The sequence below is a fragment of the Rhopalosiphum padi genome, chromosome 2, assembly GCF_020882245.1.
Source record: "Rhopalosiphum padi isolate XX-2018 chromosome 2, ASM2088224v1, whole genome shotgun sequence".
Taxonomy (NCBI): domain Eukaryota; kingdom Metazoa; phylum Arthropoda; class Insecta; order Hemiptera; family Aphididae; genus Rhopalosiphum; species Rhopalosiphum padi.
Window position 1 is genome coordinate 48,312,309 of NC_083598.1, and position 16,730 is coordinate 48,329,038.

The 16,730-nt window shown below is 26.2% G+C and overlaps 1 protein-coding gene across 3 annotated transcripts in view; it reads right to left on the bottom strand.

Moving 5' to 3' along the window:
* LOC132921967 (protocadherin Fat 4) overlaps positions 1-15,271 on the bottom strand; it is a 43,424-nt gene extending 28,153 nt beyond the window's left edge. Inside the window, exons 1-3 of one of the 3 annotated variants that reach the window (XM_060985240.1) lie at positions 15,149-15,271; positions 14,978-15,059; positions 7,687-7,803 (exon numbers count right to left, since the gene is read on the bottom strand). In XM_060985240.1, coding sequence (XP_060841223.1) covers positions 7,687-7,765 — 79 coding nt within the window. In that variant the 5' untranslated portion in view covers positions 7,766-7,803; positions 14,978-15,059; positions 15,149-15,271. Of the gene's footprint in view, positions 1-7,686; positions 7,804-14,977 lie in introns of all 3 variants that reach the window. The other 2 variants (XM_060985241.1, XM_060985239.1) reach the window with 2 other exon arrangements.
* Positions 15,272-16,730: the final 1,459 nt, after the last annotated feature.

Here is a 16,730-nt window from a genome sequence, read left to right on the forward strand (position 1 = left end):
TATCTCACTTTATATTATATATTATTTGATTAAAAAAGTTGTACGATATCATAGTTCAATCGATTTAAATGATAATTTGTTTGAAATTTTAATGCAATAATGCATAATTACAGCGAGAAAAATATTTTATATCGTATACCTATTACCTATGTATATTATTTTATAAATGTTATTGTCTTTATAGCTTATAATCCATTAATAACAATGCGAATTCCGATTAGAATCGTCTCGTGGGCTTAATCCATCAAACTTTGCAGTCCATTGTTTTTTTTTTATCCACCCGCGGACCTACAATTCGCGATTACAATATGATACATTACATTATTACAATATATCGATACAATTTATAGTCCATATACCTAATATTATTATAGGTTTGAAACCACAGGACTCGTGTCGCGTTGCAACACTGGCGAGAACTGCTTTCGTATTTCAATATTATTTTATATATTATATTTATATGTGCCTATCTACCTATAAATACACACATATATATATATATATATATTGTATTATAAGTACACTGTTTCGCGCTGCCGCGTGCCGTTCGTCCACTAACGGTTTTACACGGTTGCTCGTGACCGGTCGAGACCACGCGCGAGCAAAGCCCTCTAAGCAATATGACGTGCATTTCTATATTTTTTTACAATTTAATGTGTATCGTCCCCGCTGGCTGTCTGTGTTGTAATAACCCACATACCCTGCTGCATACCTAATACCTGTGTGTGGTGTATTATGCTGCTATAATTTTCCCGACGTCCTTACACCTAATAGGTTCATAGTTGCATACCTAGGTGCACGTAGATACCTATTATAGACTATGGTAAACTCTTTTTTTTAGGTCAGAAACTTACTCTATTGTCCATAATAATTAATTATTTTCAATAAACGATTTATCGTGATATAATATAATGTTTCAAAGATTTTACGATTATTACTGATCAATAAAAGAAACAAAGCTTATACGTAGCTTAATATACTAGCTACTTAACATACGAATAGTTTGATAAGTCGTATTTTCGTGAGTCGTAGGACGTATTGGATGGGCACCTGCTACTTACTACGGATATAAAGTCTATCATGATACAATGAGATTGTGTAGTATTGGCTATTACATTTATTATAATTTTCAATTATAAGTGAAGTCGTTTTTTCTAATTTAGAGAAAATATCAAGCTATATAAACAAATGAATATGAACCATTAGACTATTTAAAAACATAAAGTACTAATCAAGGACTAAAATAATTCCAATTTATTGAATACAACACTTAAAATAAAAAAATAAAAAAGTTGAAGATACTTATGGAAATAAGTAGAGTTTATAGAATAACAATTATTCTACATTTTAACCAAGAATTAGACAATATTTAAGTTATTTATTTATATTTAATGAATATACATATATTATTGTATTACTATTTATAAAAAGTGTTAAATTTGTTTCACATTTTTCAGCTCAGGAAAAAATTATATAAATTGTTCATTTAAAAAAATGTAGGTATTCTTTTTTTAACAATTTGTTTTATCGATTGAACAATATTTTGAAGTTTTAGTTAAAATTTATATAATATGCTTTTAATGCATAATAGTATGATATGGTATGGGTATTTTTCTTTGAGTAAAAACGTAATTTATTTAAAAAATAATTTTAAGAACAAAACATAATCAATATAGAACTATATACGGTATAATATATTATACATTTTATGCAATTAAATAATTAGCATATAACTACAGTAGGAATGTAATCATTTTTACAGTTTTTGAAAAATCATTTTTATAACAATTGAGAATAATCAGTTATATACTTATACGGGAATGCCTTTTAAAATACTATCGATTCATTCGGTCTTTATTGTAGTGTTCAACACTATCCTTATGTGTTATGGTTATACCTATAATGACTTTTTTCCGAAAAATGAACTCACTCTCATTAAACAGTAATTACTTCACACTATGAAAACGACAAATTTGTTGTGAAAATAATTATTGTTAACATCAGTCAATATCAGAGAAATACTTATAACCCATTTAAAACTATATAGTATATTAGTATACATTAATATTAATTGATATAATAAAACAATTTCTTTATAATACAACATACAAGTAATACAACGCACACACATTTTTTACGAAATTAAAGTCGATTTTCGTCGTCACGATTTTACAAACCTAATTGATGACGGTTATGGTTATACTTTAATTATTAGTAAATAATTGAAATATAATTGCGTTTCATTTCAAGACTTTTTAATTACATTTACTACATCGTCGTAGAATTTTCACATTAATATAACATACCTAAAGAAGTATACTATCGTTGTTTTTCATTGTGTTACATATTTTTCTTTTGTGTATCCGTAATGTACTACGTATTGTATTAATATCAATATGAACTTCAATCAGGTGTACGGAGAACCTACAGTATAGTACTACTTCGACTATTTTGTTTGTGTGGTTGAATTAGCGATGATAATTAATATTTAATAAAACATATTAAACGTTGGTCCAAGATTAGACATCGGTCGTAAATATTCACAATTGTCGACATAGAAGCTATTGCTGTTTTAATTGTCTTATATTATGTTAGGTCCAAAATACTTCAAAGTCACCAGTAATCGACGTGAAATATCTAATAAATATTATTATTTATTTATTTTTTATCACTGATTTTTCAGAAAAAATACAAAAATATTATGCATGGTACTCAAAAATCAGATGACTACGGTTTTGTCTAAATTATTAACATACCCAATTACATTTTATTCTAATTATGATCTATCTATTTTTAGTCTTATTTTTAACGAGTATTATTACTAAACAGCGATTCCCCAACCATAATTATTAAGATTTTTTCCTTTAATTATCCATTTATCCAAGTTCTGATTTTTTGGTAAGTTTAGGTATACTCTTAAAAACATATTATAATAAATCAATTCGATCTGTTATTCCATTTAGAAGTACCCTTTATCTAAACAAACATATTTTTTTCAAATGAAAGTTTTTTTTTGCTATAAATTATGTATAAGAATAATATATAGCTCGTGTTATAGGTTTGGAAGATACGGGAACTATGGTGATTTTAAAAATATAATAATCGATTAGCATTAAATAATTTGTAAAAATTGTCTATAAATATAACAAGACTATATTATCTTTTGTACATAAATTTTAATAACTCAGAAAGTCATTTGAATGCCGATTAAGATTAGGTTCGTTAGTATTTTCAAAAAAGTGTTTAAAATAAATAGTAAAAAATATGGTTTTCTTTGAAGAAAGAAGTTAGGATTGTTACAAGACTTAATTTTTATTCATTTTTTTTAAAATATAGTATAATAAGTATAATTAAAAATTTCAAAAATCAGAAATAGAATAAATAAATTGTATAGGTATAAAAGTTAAAATTGAAGTGTAGTTATATACTATATGTAAATATTAAAAATTATTGAAAGTTCAAAAGAATATTATTTTCAGGTTAATGGAGAATCCTACCTAATAAATGTATGAAATTGCCATCTTTTTACGATGTTATTACAATGTCCATTTGTGCGGAACTTAACACCACGCGCCACGGTCTAGTGGAATTATTCTATACTCAATAATGTTTAATAGACAAAACAATGGTCTTCTAAATACAATCTGGTTCAAGCAGCAATGACTCTCGATTAGATATAATCTCGCGATTGAGTAATCCTTGTGGACTTGTGGTTTGTTAAGCATCCGACGAATGTCTAAAGAATAGAAAACATGAACCTGAACAAAGTATTTATGCAGAATCACAATGATTCAAGTATATTTTATTACCTGTGTATTGATATGGATCTATATACCTAAACTAGCTACGTAACTATAACTCGGTGCAATCTAATTTGTGATTAATTACCCGTTCAGAGTCATATCTATGTATATATGAGAATAAATACGTATATAATTATACATTAATATGTATAATGCCGTTAGGTAATAATAACACGCGTTTCTAATTAAAATTATTTTACAGTAATAGTATAAAAAATAAAATCATTTAATGAAATTTAACTGAGATTAATATAAAATAGGTAAACTGAATATAATTATTTAATGAACATTTTGTAAATATATCGAAATATTACCAAAACAATATGTACCGACGAAATTTCAATTCAATTATAATATGAACTTATTTAATAAAATAATTCATTCTTAAAACATAAGAACACACTCGGTAGTTTATTTTTTTACATAATAATAAATTGTATTTTTATAATTACATATTATAATAAAACATGTTTAGTAATTTTTATTGTATGTATTTACACTTTTTTTGTATGTAATTATCAAACTAATTTGCTTTTTCGTCATTATTTTATCATCAAACTGTATCTTTTATACTATAATTTTAGGATATAATAAAATATTTTATGTTTTACAGTGAAACATCTAAGCCATGCACACGATTTAAGATATTAAATATATATATCTTAAATCGTGGCCATGCATTACCCAAATTTATTTTACTAACTGAAATCAATTAAAACTTCGATAAGTGATTAAGATATAAATCTAATGGTGCTTAAATAGAAACCAAGAAATCATACCAATTGTAAAATTTTTAACTAACAAAATATTATTTGTATGTCATGTATCAAAAAACATATTATAAGTACATTGATCGTAGGTTTCGATTTTAAATAATATTTTTGTACTTATTTTATCTATTCCTTAATATATAAATTTGTAGTTTCGAATAAATCGTGTATAAATGCAAAGTAGGTATATAGTGACAACAATTATATTCTGTAAACATGGTATGCATAAAAAATCTATACTAATTTAATATTATTATAAAATCTAGGTATAGAAACCGTTTGAATTTACATTTATTTGAAATTGAATTATTGACAGAGTACAGTTTTAATTAGGTTATATAATATAAAATAATCGAGAGCATCTAAACATCTTTCGCTGAACACCGTCTGCGGGTACTTGCTGCAATAGTCAATATAGGTACACACTACATATTATATTATATTATAAATTATAATACAAGATTTATTATTCAAAGGAATTTCATCATTAGATTACAGAACTATTCGGACGCCGAGTCGTATTAAATATTGAAAATAAATCGTCGTATACCCAATCGCGAAATGAAATATTATATTATATTACGATGTGTATAATACATTTTATAATAGGTATATCATAATAACAATAATATAGAATATGCCTGTACACTGGTAACCCGGTTGGTCAATATTTTTTATATAGGTACTCGAATTTCAATAATATATAATATTATACTTTCTTCATGATCTCCCACATGCAATTTACTGATCCATAAATAATGTATACTCGCTGGACACGAATTTTATACATGACCCGTTTTTTTCGTGTGTATACAATACGATCACATCAGGTATGTGTATATATAAAAAAAACATATATAATTATAAAAAAATTAGTAATGCGTGCTGCCGCAGAGCCGCCTCGGACTACTGACAAAAGAACAGATCGTGACTATATAGATGCTTCATTACCATCTAGATTGTGTACAGTTATATTCATAAGGCACACAGGTGCAAGCGGCACACTGCTGGGAATTGGTTATTTATCTCGGGAACCTCCTACCGACCGCATTGACTTGTTATAATGTCTATTACGTATCACAATATTATATTATTATTATTATTATTATCATTACGAGAGGGTGTCAGTCTTCAGAAAACACTGGTGGTTTTCTCCAAAAAAAAAAAAAAACACCGTGTCTGCGCTTAATTAAATAGGTGCGCACCTTATAATTTGGGCCTTATAACCTACGCTGTCAAAACCGAAGCAAATTTTTCGTGAATGGTCAAGCAGACAGGAAAACGGATATGGTCTGTCAAATATTTGGAACTCCTCGTCATGAGAACAAAACAATTACAATACGCAATATTATATACTATTTTGTTCTAATTCAATCGAACAATTAAAACGACACGTTAATAAATGTTAACAGTTCGTTTTAACGTTAAATGTATTGAAGTATTATTTATTGATATCAAAAAGCACACTAGCTAATATCATTCAACAGCGTATCGGTGTCAACATTTTACGTACTAATTTTTAAGGTGCTAACTATCTACATAATATGTTTAATTCTCTAATATAGGTAAAAAGGTTCTTCTGTTCTTTGCAGATTAAAGCTGATGAGTTTTTTTTATTGGTACCGGAAGATTTCTAAAATAAATGAACGTGTCGAATAAATATTTAAAGTCAAATTAGAATTTTGAATTTAAAATAATAATTTCTTCATAATTTATCGAATTTATCTTCAAATAGTTTTTAAATTTTCAAAAACAATATATGTTCATATGTATATAAGTACATCTTCCGCTGAAATCACTTGATCTAAATTAATTATTTACCACCTATGTTACACCTTAAATTATTTTATATTTAATTTTATATAAATTATGGAGAAATGTTCAACTTTGCAAAGCAAATACGAACCTATTATGAAATAATTCCATAATGCACAATTGATTTTATTATCAATATAACATTTGAGTATTAAACTATATAGATATTAGACCCATCTCTAACCACAGCAAAATTACTACCAGAGTCCGAGAATTTTACTTCAAAGTATTAAATGCAACATTTCAAAACTATTGTGCACAATGTATTTTAAATGAACTTAGTATAACTTTAGATCGTTAAAAATAATGCAATGTACTATTATTTATATAATAATTATTATAATCTACCTATTGCAAAATAATTTGTTGGTCTAAGGAAAATCAAACAACGAAGTTATAAGTATATTGACAATGTTTATTCCGGATAGAAAGTTATTAAACAAATCGAAAAAAAATAACTATTACATTTAAGAAAATAATTTTTGGTTTTAATATAGTTTATTCAAAAAAAAAATTAAATCTATATTAAATGAGTGAAATGACCGTTGGGTCCTATAGTAGTATAGTGTCCTATACGGTACTTAATTGTAACGTTTTTTTCCTATACATTCTTTCTTCCGTGACTGATTCGATTCGGTGATTTATTGTAGAAGTGTTCAGTCATAGGGAAAGCCAATAATAAATTAATAACTATTGCGTTTATTCTATATGGGTATGGTATCGTTAACACTAATGAGCCAACACATCTATTATTTAAGCAGTATTATTAACGATTATTATTATCATAATTTGGTTCCACTTAATTTTCCATAGCTTCAATATCGTTTTTATTTTTGCATTTACGCACAAACATACCCTTTAGACACTTTAATAAATCTTTTTTTTTATTAGGTATAATTTTATATTTTTTTTTTCAGGTTAGGTACCAAAACTTCATCCGTATAACATTATGAACATTTAATTAAGTAATTTGTAATTACACCCGCACTACATACCTATATATAATATTTATAACAATACAAAATAATTGGACACAGTCTTTTGTAGCATTTTTTACCATATAATTTTGTTACGAATCGGAATAGGTATACCGATAATTTCATATAATACAGCATTAACTTTACTTTGGTCATCCACTTATAAATATACTAAAATTACACTACAGTTTTCGTTCATTGCAAAAATTCGAATGTATGTAATATTATAATACATTATTATATGCGTATATAATTCAAAAACGTTTATAATTATTAGATACTTATAATAATAAAAGCTTAAATTTTAGTGTACGCGCTTACCTTGGCTTCCAACATGCCCCAGCCATATCGAAATTAATACTCCAACTAGTTGTAGGCATCTTTTGGTCTTTGTAAGCATTCTATACGGTGTTGAAGTAGTAACATTCCTGTATCTACCTGAAAAAAAAGGTATTTTGTAAAAAATGAAATTCTAAAACAATATAACAATAGGTAAAAGAAAATCATCACACACAACTTGAGTCAATAAAAATAGTTTTCAACCTTTAATTATGTTTTTTAATAAAGTCTTAAAAATGCATTATGATCTTCTGCAGTCTTTTTAGTTAATTAATATTATTGAGGAAATTATATATAAATATTAAAATGTTATTTACTATATTATACACTTTATGGTTCATTATAAGTATAGCAAATACTCAAGTACCTATACTTCAATGATAATTTACTTTAATGTAAGAAATTAACCTACCTCTAAATAGTTAAGACGGTATATTGTATTCAGGAGATCATTTTATTTTAATTGAATTAATTTATAATAACTTAAAAATGAAATATTATGCATTGTTATTAATTTTTTTTTTACTATATTATAGGTATGAACTAATGACCCATAAGTCAAATCAATTCCACTTTGAAATCGCCTCGTGTACTCGTCAACGTCATATTGTTAACGGTTAAGTGTTCACGCAATATTTTGCACATGTTTATATTTTGTAACATTTAACTAACCTTATAAATTAGGTCGACATTTATTTAAATGCATAAAATTATATAATTATCACCCAAAACTTAAATTAAATAATATTATTAAAGGTAACACGATTTAAGTTAAAGTACGAAAAAAAAATTGTAACACGTTTTTGTCGTTAACCACAATAACGGACCTTATAATTATTTAAGACTACCTATAACTGTACTTATGCACATTTATTATAACGTGGTATCTTATAATAATAATTATTTCTGTCACACTTCCACAGTACCACACATCGTGATTTTTATTTTGCGGTACCTACAGCTGAATTCATAAAATAAAAACCAACATAATGATAGAGGATGAGTATGACACTATTTTACAAGTAACCAATTTAACAGGTGTTTTCAGAGAAATTTGTGTGAATTGAATGGTGACAGTATAACAACTTTTACATATTTCAAAGTAATATTAATTAAATTAAATATTTTCTTTAATTGTATACATTTAGTATTAATCTTCACGTAATGTAATATATGTCTTGCTTTTATCTGTATTTTTTATGATTATAAAATAAGACATAAAAGTAAAAATTGAATTGTTATTTGTTATGTTAACAATGATTGTATAAATATTGAGCTTAAAATTATCTGTTTAAAATTAATAGTTGGTTGGTTTAAAAAATAAGCCTGTCACGGTTAATTTAAAAATATATTTTACTCGAATTAATCGGAAAGTGAAAATAAGTTCATTTGGTTACTTTTAAACACTGTAAAAGCTGAAAACCATATGACCATTCATCATAAGTATATTATTATAATAGGCATGACTTCAATCCTAAATGCTTTAGTTTGGACTAGATTGAAAACTAAACATTTCAAGTTAGGTATATTTATTTATCGTTAGCAAGTACAACAAATATTATTTTTAAATATACATACTAATATACATACTTTACTATATTAGTTAACTATATTGTTTAAACCATTAATTTAGTACTAAAAATATTTGTTCTATAATTTGATCATATTTATACCTACAACGTTATTATGTAATCTAATAATTATCTTTCATACAATTAATACATTTTAATTTGACAAAAAAATATATGATCAGACAGTGTACTATTTAACATAACATATATTTGTATTTTTTTAGCAGCTTTGTATTTTATTACTTAATTGTTTTTACTGTTTTTGTTGTTCTTTATTCATAGATAAATAATATAAAATAGTAAGTTAATTTAAATGATGTAATTAACAATTCGCATTTGTATATCAATAAAAATAGTTTGGGGTGTGAAGTTGTGAGGGGTTACGCCCCCATGTGGTTTTTAATCAATATTATTGGGAACTTGATTCCTCCCTAGAATTTTGCTTATTTGCGCCTATATACTTGTATATTACTAAAAGACATCAAAAACGTATATTTTTTTAATGTTTAATAATATTTAAAATTAGGCCAATTTATTTTACTGTTCGCACAGAATCGAGAACAATTAAATGCATCGATTGTCATGAATGACTCATGGAACAAATCATTTCCTGTACCGACATTAAGAATTAGACCACGTTTGCTATAGTTTATACATAATATATTTTATACAAATAGCATTAATAAACAATAAGAGCTAAAATACCTTGAAAATTAATTGAGAGGATATTGGGGTTTTTTGGATTCACTTATATAATGGATAATTACGAAAACATATTAGGTATAGATAATATTATATTTTTTTCTTTACGTTTTTCTATGCACTTGATTGAATGTACTAAACTTTTAATAAAAAACTAAACTAATTTATTTATATTTGAATATAAGACGATCCCAGTATTACATTACATTCAGCTTATTCGCAATACCTCAAAATAAATATTTAAATTAATAATACACTAAATCTATGTCGACATTGAAACGCTAGGAAAATAAGTTATTGTAAGTAAGTTAGTATGAAACTGTCACTGAAAATTTAAATGCATATTTGTCTCATAGGAAAGGCTCCGGGGGGGGGGGGGGGCTAACCAAAGACCTTCCCAAGCCCGTATTTCTAAGAAATAGTATATTGTTAAAAAAAAATATAAACAAAAAACATAGTATACTATCGACTACCATAGACAACCGTACAAGTATGTAGATTGATAGACATATTTCTGCACGGATTACGGAAATACTAAGAATAATAAGAAAAATTAAAACTAAGGCCCCCCTCGACTAAGTCTCAGAGCCGCCCCTGGTAAGCCTTTATAGGCTATAAATGATAAATAATTATGAATAAGTTATTAATTAAAAATTTAATTTTTATTATTGCAGTTAAATCAAAATTAAATGAAATAACCAAGATTAGTTTTATATTCCTTTAAATTAATAATATGATTTAGTTATAACGTATAGCAATAAAATAATGGCAGTATATGTACAATAACTGAATAATCAAAGGTAATATAACTTACTACTATTTTTTCTACAGAACTTAATTTACCACTTTCAAAATGTATACAAATTATCGTGAACCCAATTTACTTAGCCGCAGTGATATGGAACAAAATAAAGACAAAAAATTTAAAATTCACAAACAAACCACCTGCTAACAAGGAGAGTGCCATACCCGAAACTTCTGCAAATAGGAAAATGTTCACTTGTCTTGTCAATTGTCATAATCCATTGATATTCAAACAAAAGATTTTATAGAACGCAAATAATAACTGTTATATATTTTAATACATTGCAATTATTCACTTTAGATTATTTTATCTTGTCATTTAAAATAAAAATAAAAGAGTTTTGTGAAATAGCAAGACGCATAAGCATTACGGCGGAATTTCGATTAATAATTTTTCTAATTCGAATTATGGGGTAGCGACATTATTGATTTGCTATCTCAAATGAAAAATTTATTTTTATATTTAAAAAAACAGTAAAAAGTTTAATAAACACGATTGAAAACGACGGGCGCACAGATCACCTACAGATTAACACGAGGTCAATGTTCATAAAGGTAAACAAAACTATGTCACGTAAATTATTACTAAAGATGTTTCTACGCAAAAAAAGCTAACTTAATTCAAATACAAGCCTCGGAGGTTTGTTTATAACTTCCCGACCTTTGATTAAACAAAAATTAATTTGATTAACGTTTTACAACATTTTTCTGTTATAAAATAAAAAAAAACATAACAAAAATTAAAAATTCTAGTTAGTCAGTAGGTATAAAATAAATTTGCCTTAGGTTTACTCTTAAAACATTTTACCACCCAAAAATAATAATTTTAGTGACACCCGTAGCAAATAATCATTCTAGTACTATAGATACGTATATATTAGAAATTGAACACAAACTGTATATTATATTTTGTACTCATGAAACGGTAATTTTTGAATTACGCACGCGTAAGACAACAGCAACATTACTTTATAATAAGTCACGGACATTTGTTAGTTAAACCAAACAAAATCTGTAAAATAATAGTATTACTTTCAAATTTAAAACGTTTACTTCAAAGCGCGAGCCCACCCAACTCGAGTTACCTATTATTTTGTTTTAAAAGTAAATTTATACATTACATTATAATGATGGTCTACAACCATTATCATACAAATCTTCTATTCAAAAAAACACTTAAAATTCAAAAAACTCCCGATGGGTATAAAAACTATAATTATAGTTATGTAATTATGTTTGTTTTGTTGTTTCATATTTATAATTAATAATTATGTATACACTTGAAATTATTTGTAATCACTTAACGCATTATTTATTTAATCTAACATGGATGTAGTTTAATCGTAAATTTAGTACATTTCTAAAGCCTGTGTGAATCGAACTAAAATGTATATAATATATATAGAATAATTCACCAAATACACTGCTTTTGTAATGCATTTATTCAAACTCTAGTTTTTGAAGCTTGAGTTATTTTCAAATACTAAATTTTTAACACCATTTGTGGAGAATTCTATGGCAATGTAAACTTATATTTTTAATTAAAGACCATCCGTTCTTTTTTAATTTTTAGTCCTTATATAATATATTATTTTATTTTATTTTATTCATTAAAGCATTAAACTATTAAAGTTACTAAAAAATTACGCTCGTTTAAGTGTCGAGTTAAATACATAATAAATAATAATGTATTAATACTAAAAAAAAAATCTATTTAACAAATTACATTAAAAAAGGGTGGTTCTCGTATGAAAAAATATAGTGTTTGTGTGATCATATAAGACCACTCCGCTATATTAAAAAATTGGATTTTGAAAAAGTGCATTATTTAAGTAAAAAATAGGGGTGAGCATACTTGGTGAATCACTCTGTATAGTGATACCTATATGGCTATAAATATATATATATATATATATAAATATATACAACTTTAAAACTTAGGTATACGGTATACCGTATACTCCACACTAAAAAGTAATACGTGTATATTAACCCACATTTTATTATTATCATTATGCGTGGTATACTAAGTATAAGACATTAAGATCCAGGATCAAGAGTAGAAATCAAGTTATCACTGTGTGACGTGTGTATGTGTATGTGCCTACGCCATACGGCAAAAATGATACACTTACAATGGGTCCGCCCATCGACAATATAGTAATCAAGAGTCTGTAATTTAATAATAATACCTGCACTATATTATATAGGTGAAACATATTCCCTTTCACCAGTTTCGTCTTTTGTATTGTGTATATTATACTATATATAGACACTATATTAGATATTATACAATTGAAAAAAAAGTTAAATGAGCATTACTAATATTTAATAATCAACAGGTTAAGTGTAAACATTTGTAAATCGTGTCCCGGATATTTTAGAGAATGCGAAGTATATGAATGCAAATAATAATAATTATTATAATAATAATTCAAAAGTCAAGACCTAACATTGACGACCATGGATTATTAAGTTTTTTTTCATCTATATCTATGACGATTGTTATTTATCAAAATTCCAACTTCAGCAACTCTAAACACGATTTACAAAAAAACCTTAAATTATAAGTTCAGACTTACAGAGTTTTTAATTTAAAAAAAAAGCACCCTGCAGGACATACATTATTCACTCGTTGGGTAAGAGGACGGCCATTTGTTAACGGACACAGGATACTCCTGCAGTGAGACTGCGGTGATGATAATAACCCGTTTCGCTTCACTTACTAAACCATTTAATAGTAGGTATTTTAAATGTTGTATATTTAGCGTTATTTATAATATAAAAGAAATAATGATATTCAAAAAATAAATTTTGATCGGAGTTAATTTTTACAGTTATTAATATGTTTTTAAATCGTTACACAGCAAAATATAAATTATTAATTATTTAGGTCTGTTTAAATTTTAAATAAGTGATACTACCAATATTAGCTATATTATAATATTATATGGTAGTTGTACGTTGGAAGTTATATAATAAAAATATTTTTGACTTAAATTATAGATACATTGGTTTTAAAAAAAAATGTTAATCGCTAAAAACTTGAGAAATTTAATTCAATAATTTTATTTTGCATATTATTACAAAATAAATACATTTAAATTTTTTATTGAAAACGAAATAAAAACTATAATATTTTGAAAACTCATTCATTTTCAGAATTTAACACATATATATTTATATAACTATTATAATTTTGGATAGTTATCAGTGGTTTGTTAAATTTTAATTAACTGAATAACTATATAGGTATGAGTTATAAAACAGTATTTATAGTAACAAAAACTTTTTCAAATATTTTCATGAATATTTTAGAGTTTTATACACTATATATTTTCAGAGAGGTTACGCCCGAAAAAGCACGACATATTAATATATTTTGCGTTTTAATGAAAATTCTACACTAATGTATCACAAATAACCATAGAGTAATTTCATACAAAATTGTTCAATTTAAATACATTTATACATTTAACTCGTTTAAGTATAATAGTTTAAATTGTGACTACGTATTTTGATAAAATGGGCGCATTGTGGCATAATTGATATAACGACATAATGTGATAGTATTATTTATTTTTTCAATAGTCAATTTACCTACCTGCTTCAACAATAATGTGACTATATTGTGATTAATGTTTTTCAGTGATCTTTGAACAACTCTTTGATTCAGTTACTTCTTAGCAATACGAATTAACTAACATTGTTTTCAGGCTATATTTATGTAGGTAGTGAGTATTAGGTTCAAAAACGATTCACAGATTTGGTTTTTGGTCATGAAGAAATTAAAAAATTATACTAATTGTTTTTTAAGGGATTTATTTTGGTTTTGGGAGAGAGGAGGAAGCATAAAGCAGAAATATATGTTTGCATTCGTTTATGTATTCATTTATTAAGAGTAAATATAGTTGTATTTTAGAATAATATGTATAATACTTAAATGTATTACCATTTTTTTAGTTTACTATAAAATATGAGACATAGAGACTTAAATATTATACCTGCAACAAAAGTATCTAAAAAAAATGTGTATAGTATTTGTGCTATCGTTTTTCTTCAAAATATTTAACTATTTTACAACTGAGTGATAGCTATCTGTAGGTAATTTTAATAATATAATTTACAACTTAAGTAAAATAAATGGCCTACAGACCGTGAACTTAAATATATTATTGAATTAAAAGTTTACTCACAAAGTTAAAACCGTTTGGTTTGTTGTACACGTATCCCACACATCAAACACAAATCACATAGTATACGTAAATCGAAAGAAACCTTTAAAAAAAAATCGTATTTATCTTTTATCGCGTAATAATATAACAATAATAAATTGAAAAATAAATCATTAACACACGAATATCCACCTCGTTGGAAACGGTATCGTAATAACACGGATAGAAAACCAATGAGTGCACTATACCGCTGAACTACACAACTGCACGTTGGTTACTAGGCCCGTATGGAGAGCGAAATGCATTGTGCGTGACTGTCTATTCCTCCTCTTGTGCTGGTTTTATACACCTGTCGGAGGGGCACTGAGCCGAAGAACTGCCGTGTTCAAATGGTGAATTTCCACAACGAAATCATTAGTCACTCGGCACTATCCGCACTTAGTTTTCGAATTATTATATTGTAATTATTATTTTTTTGAAATTATTGTTATTTGCTTTAACACAAAAATTGATAGGTTTTTTTTTATTGATTAAGTAATATAAAAGGTAATAACGGTTTCCCCATTGTACATATTATTAATACATAATAATGTATAAACCCTAGTATATTAGGGATTAGCCCATAATGGTATTAGTAAATTGTTTATTAATCACGAAAAGCAATTTTATCCCCTGTAATAATTTAGTAAAAATCACTTTGTGAAGTATATATTATATAGGATACCTATAACCTATAGGATCAATATTGGATAAATAGAGGGTAAAAAACGGACAATTCACCAAACATACGCTTTAAGATCCAAGAATCTCAAAACATGGTCTTTACTTTTTAAATAGTACTTAAAATTCCAAAAAAACATAATTTGAATAAACTCGTGAAGTACCTATCAAAGGATAAAAGGTTGGCGTATACCTACTTGATGCATCTCCCTGTGTGGTACGGTATAATATAATGATGGTATAATATTATATTTTATCATAAATCCAATATATTTATATGTTATACACTGCAGATCATTGATTCTGGACGAATTAATACATTAAATGATAGACGTACAAGATGTATACGTATTTATTACCAAAATATTATGCGGATTGGAGATTTAATGATAATTTTTATTATAATTCGTTAAAAATGAAAAGTTGAATCCACGAAAACAAAAAATTGTTATCATATTGACGCATTTACGTAAACCGAAACCTCTGATCACCATTGCTTATATATAAAAATAAATATAAACAATAAAAGGGAAAGAACACCTAAGTTACCTAGTACGTAACCATCGACGCGCGACGGCTATTATAATATTAGTCACTCGGTTGGGTTGTGTATAGTATAGCTGTGTAACACCCTCCCGAAATCCGGCCCCATCGTGCACCTGTCCTATTACAATAATAAATCCTACGTCCTGTTATTTATTTTTATTATTATTATTATTATTATTATAATTACTATTATAGAGTTTTAAACGAACAGTTATCGTTGTTAATTAGGTTCATACTCGGCGACAAAAATTAAAAATCACCTTATGAGCCTATTACGAAAAAACGGGATGAAGATTATTTTAATTATTATAAATAATTGATTATTTTTCACATCTAATCCCTCATAATAATATATGAATGCATAATAGGTAACAAATTGTAATTTAATCACCTTCAATTTTTCAATAATGCTTCACCTCACACTCATAGACTATTTTAGATAAGCTATATTATAATATCTAAGAAAGAAACAACTTTAAAATAATAATAAATCCTAATTTTATTATAT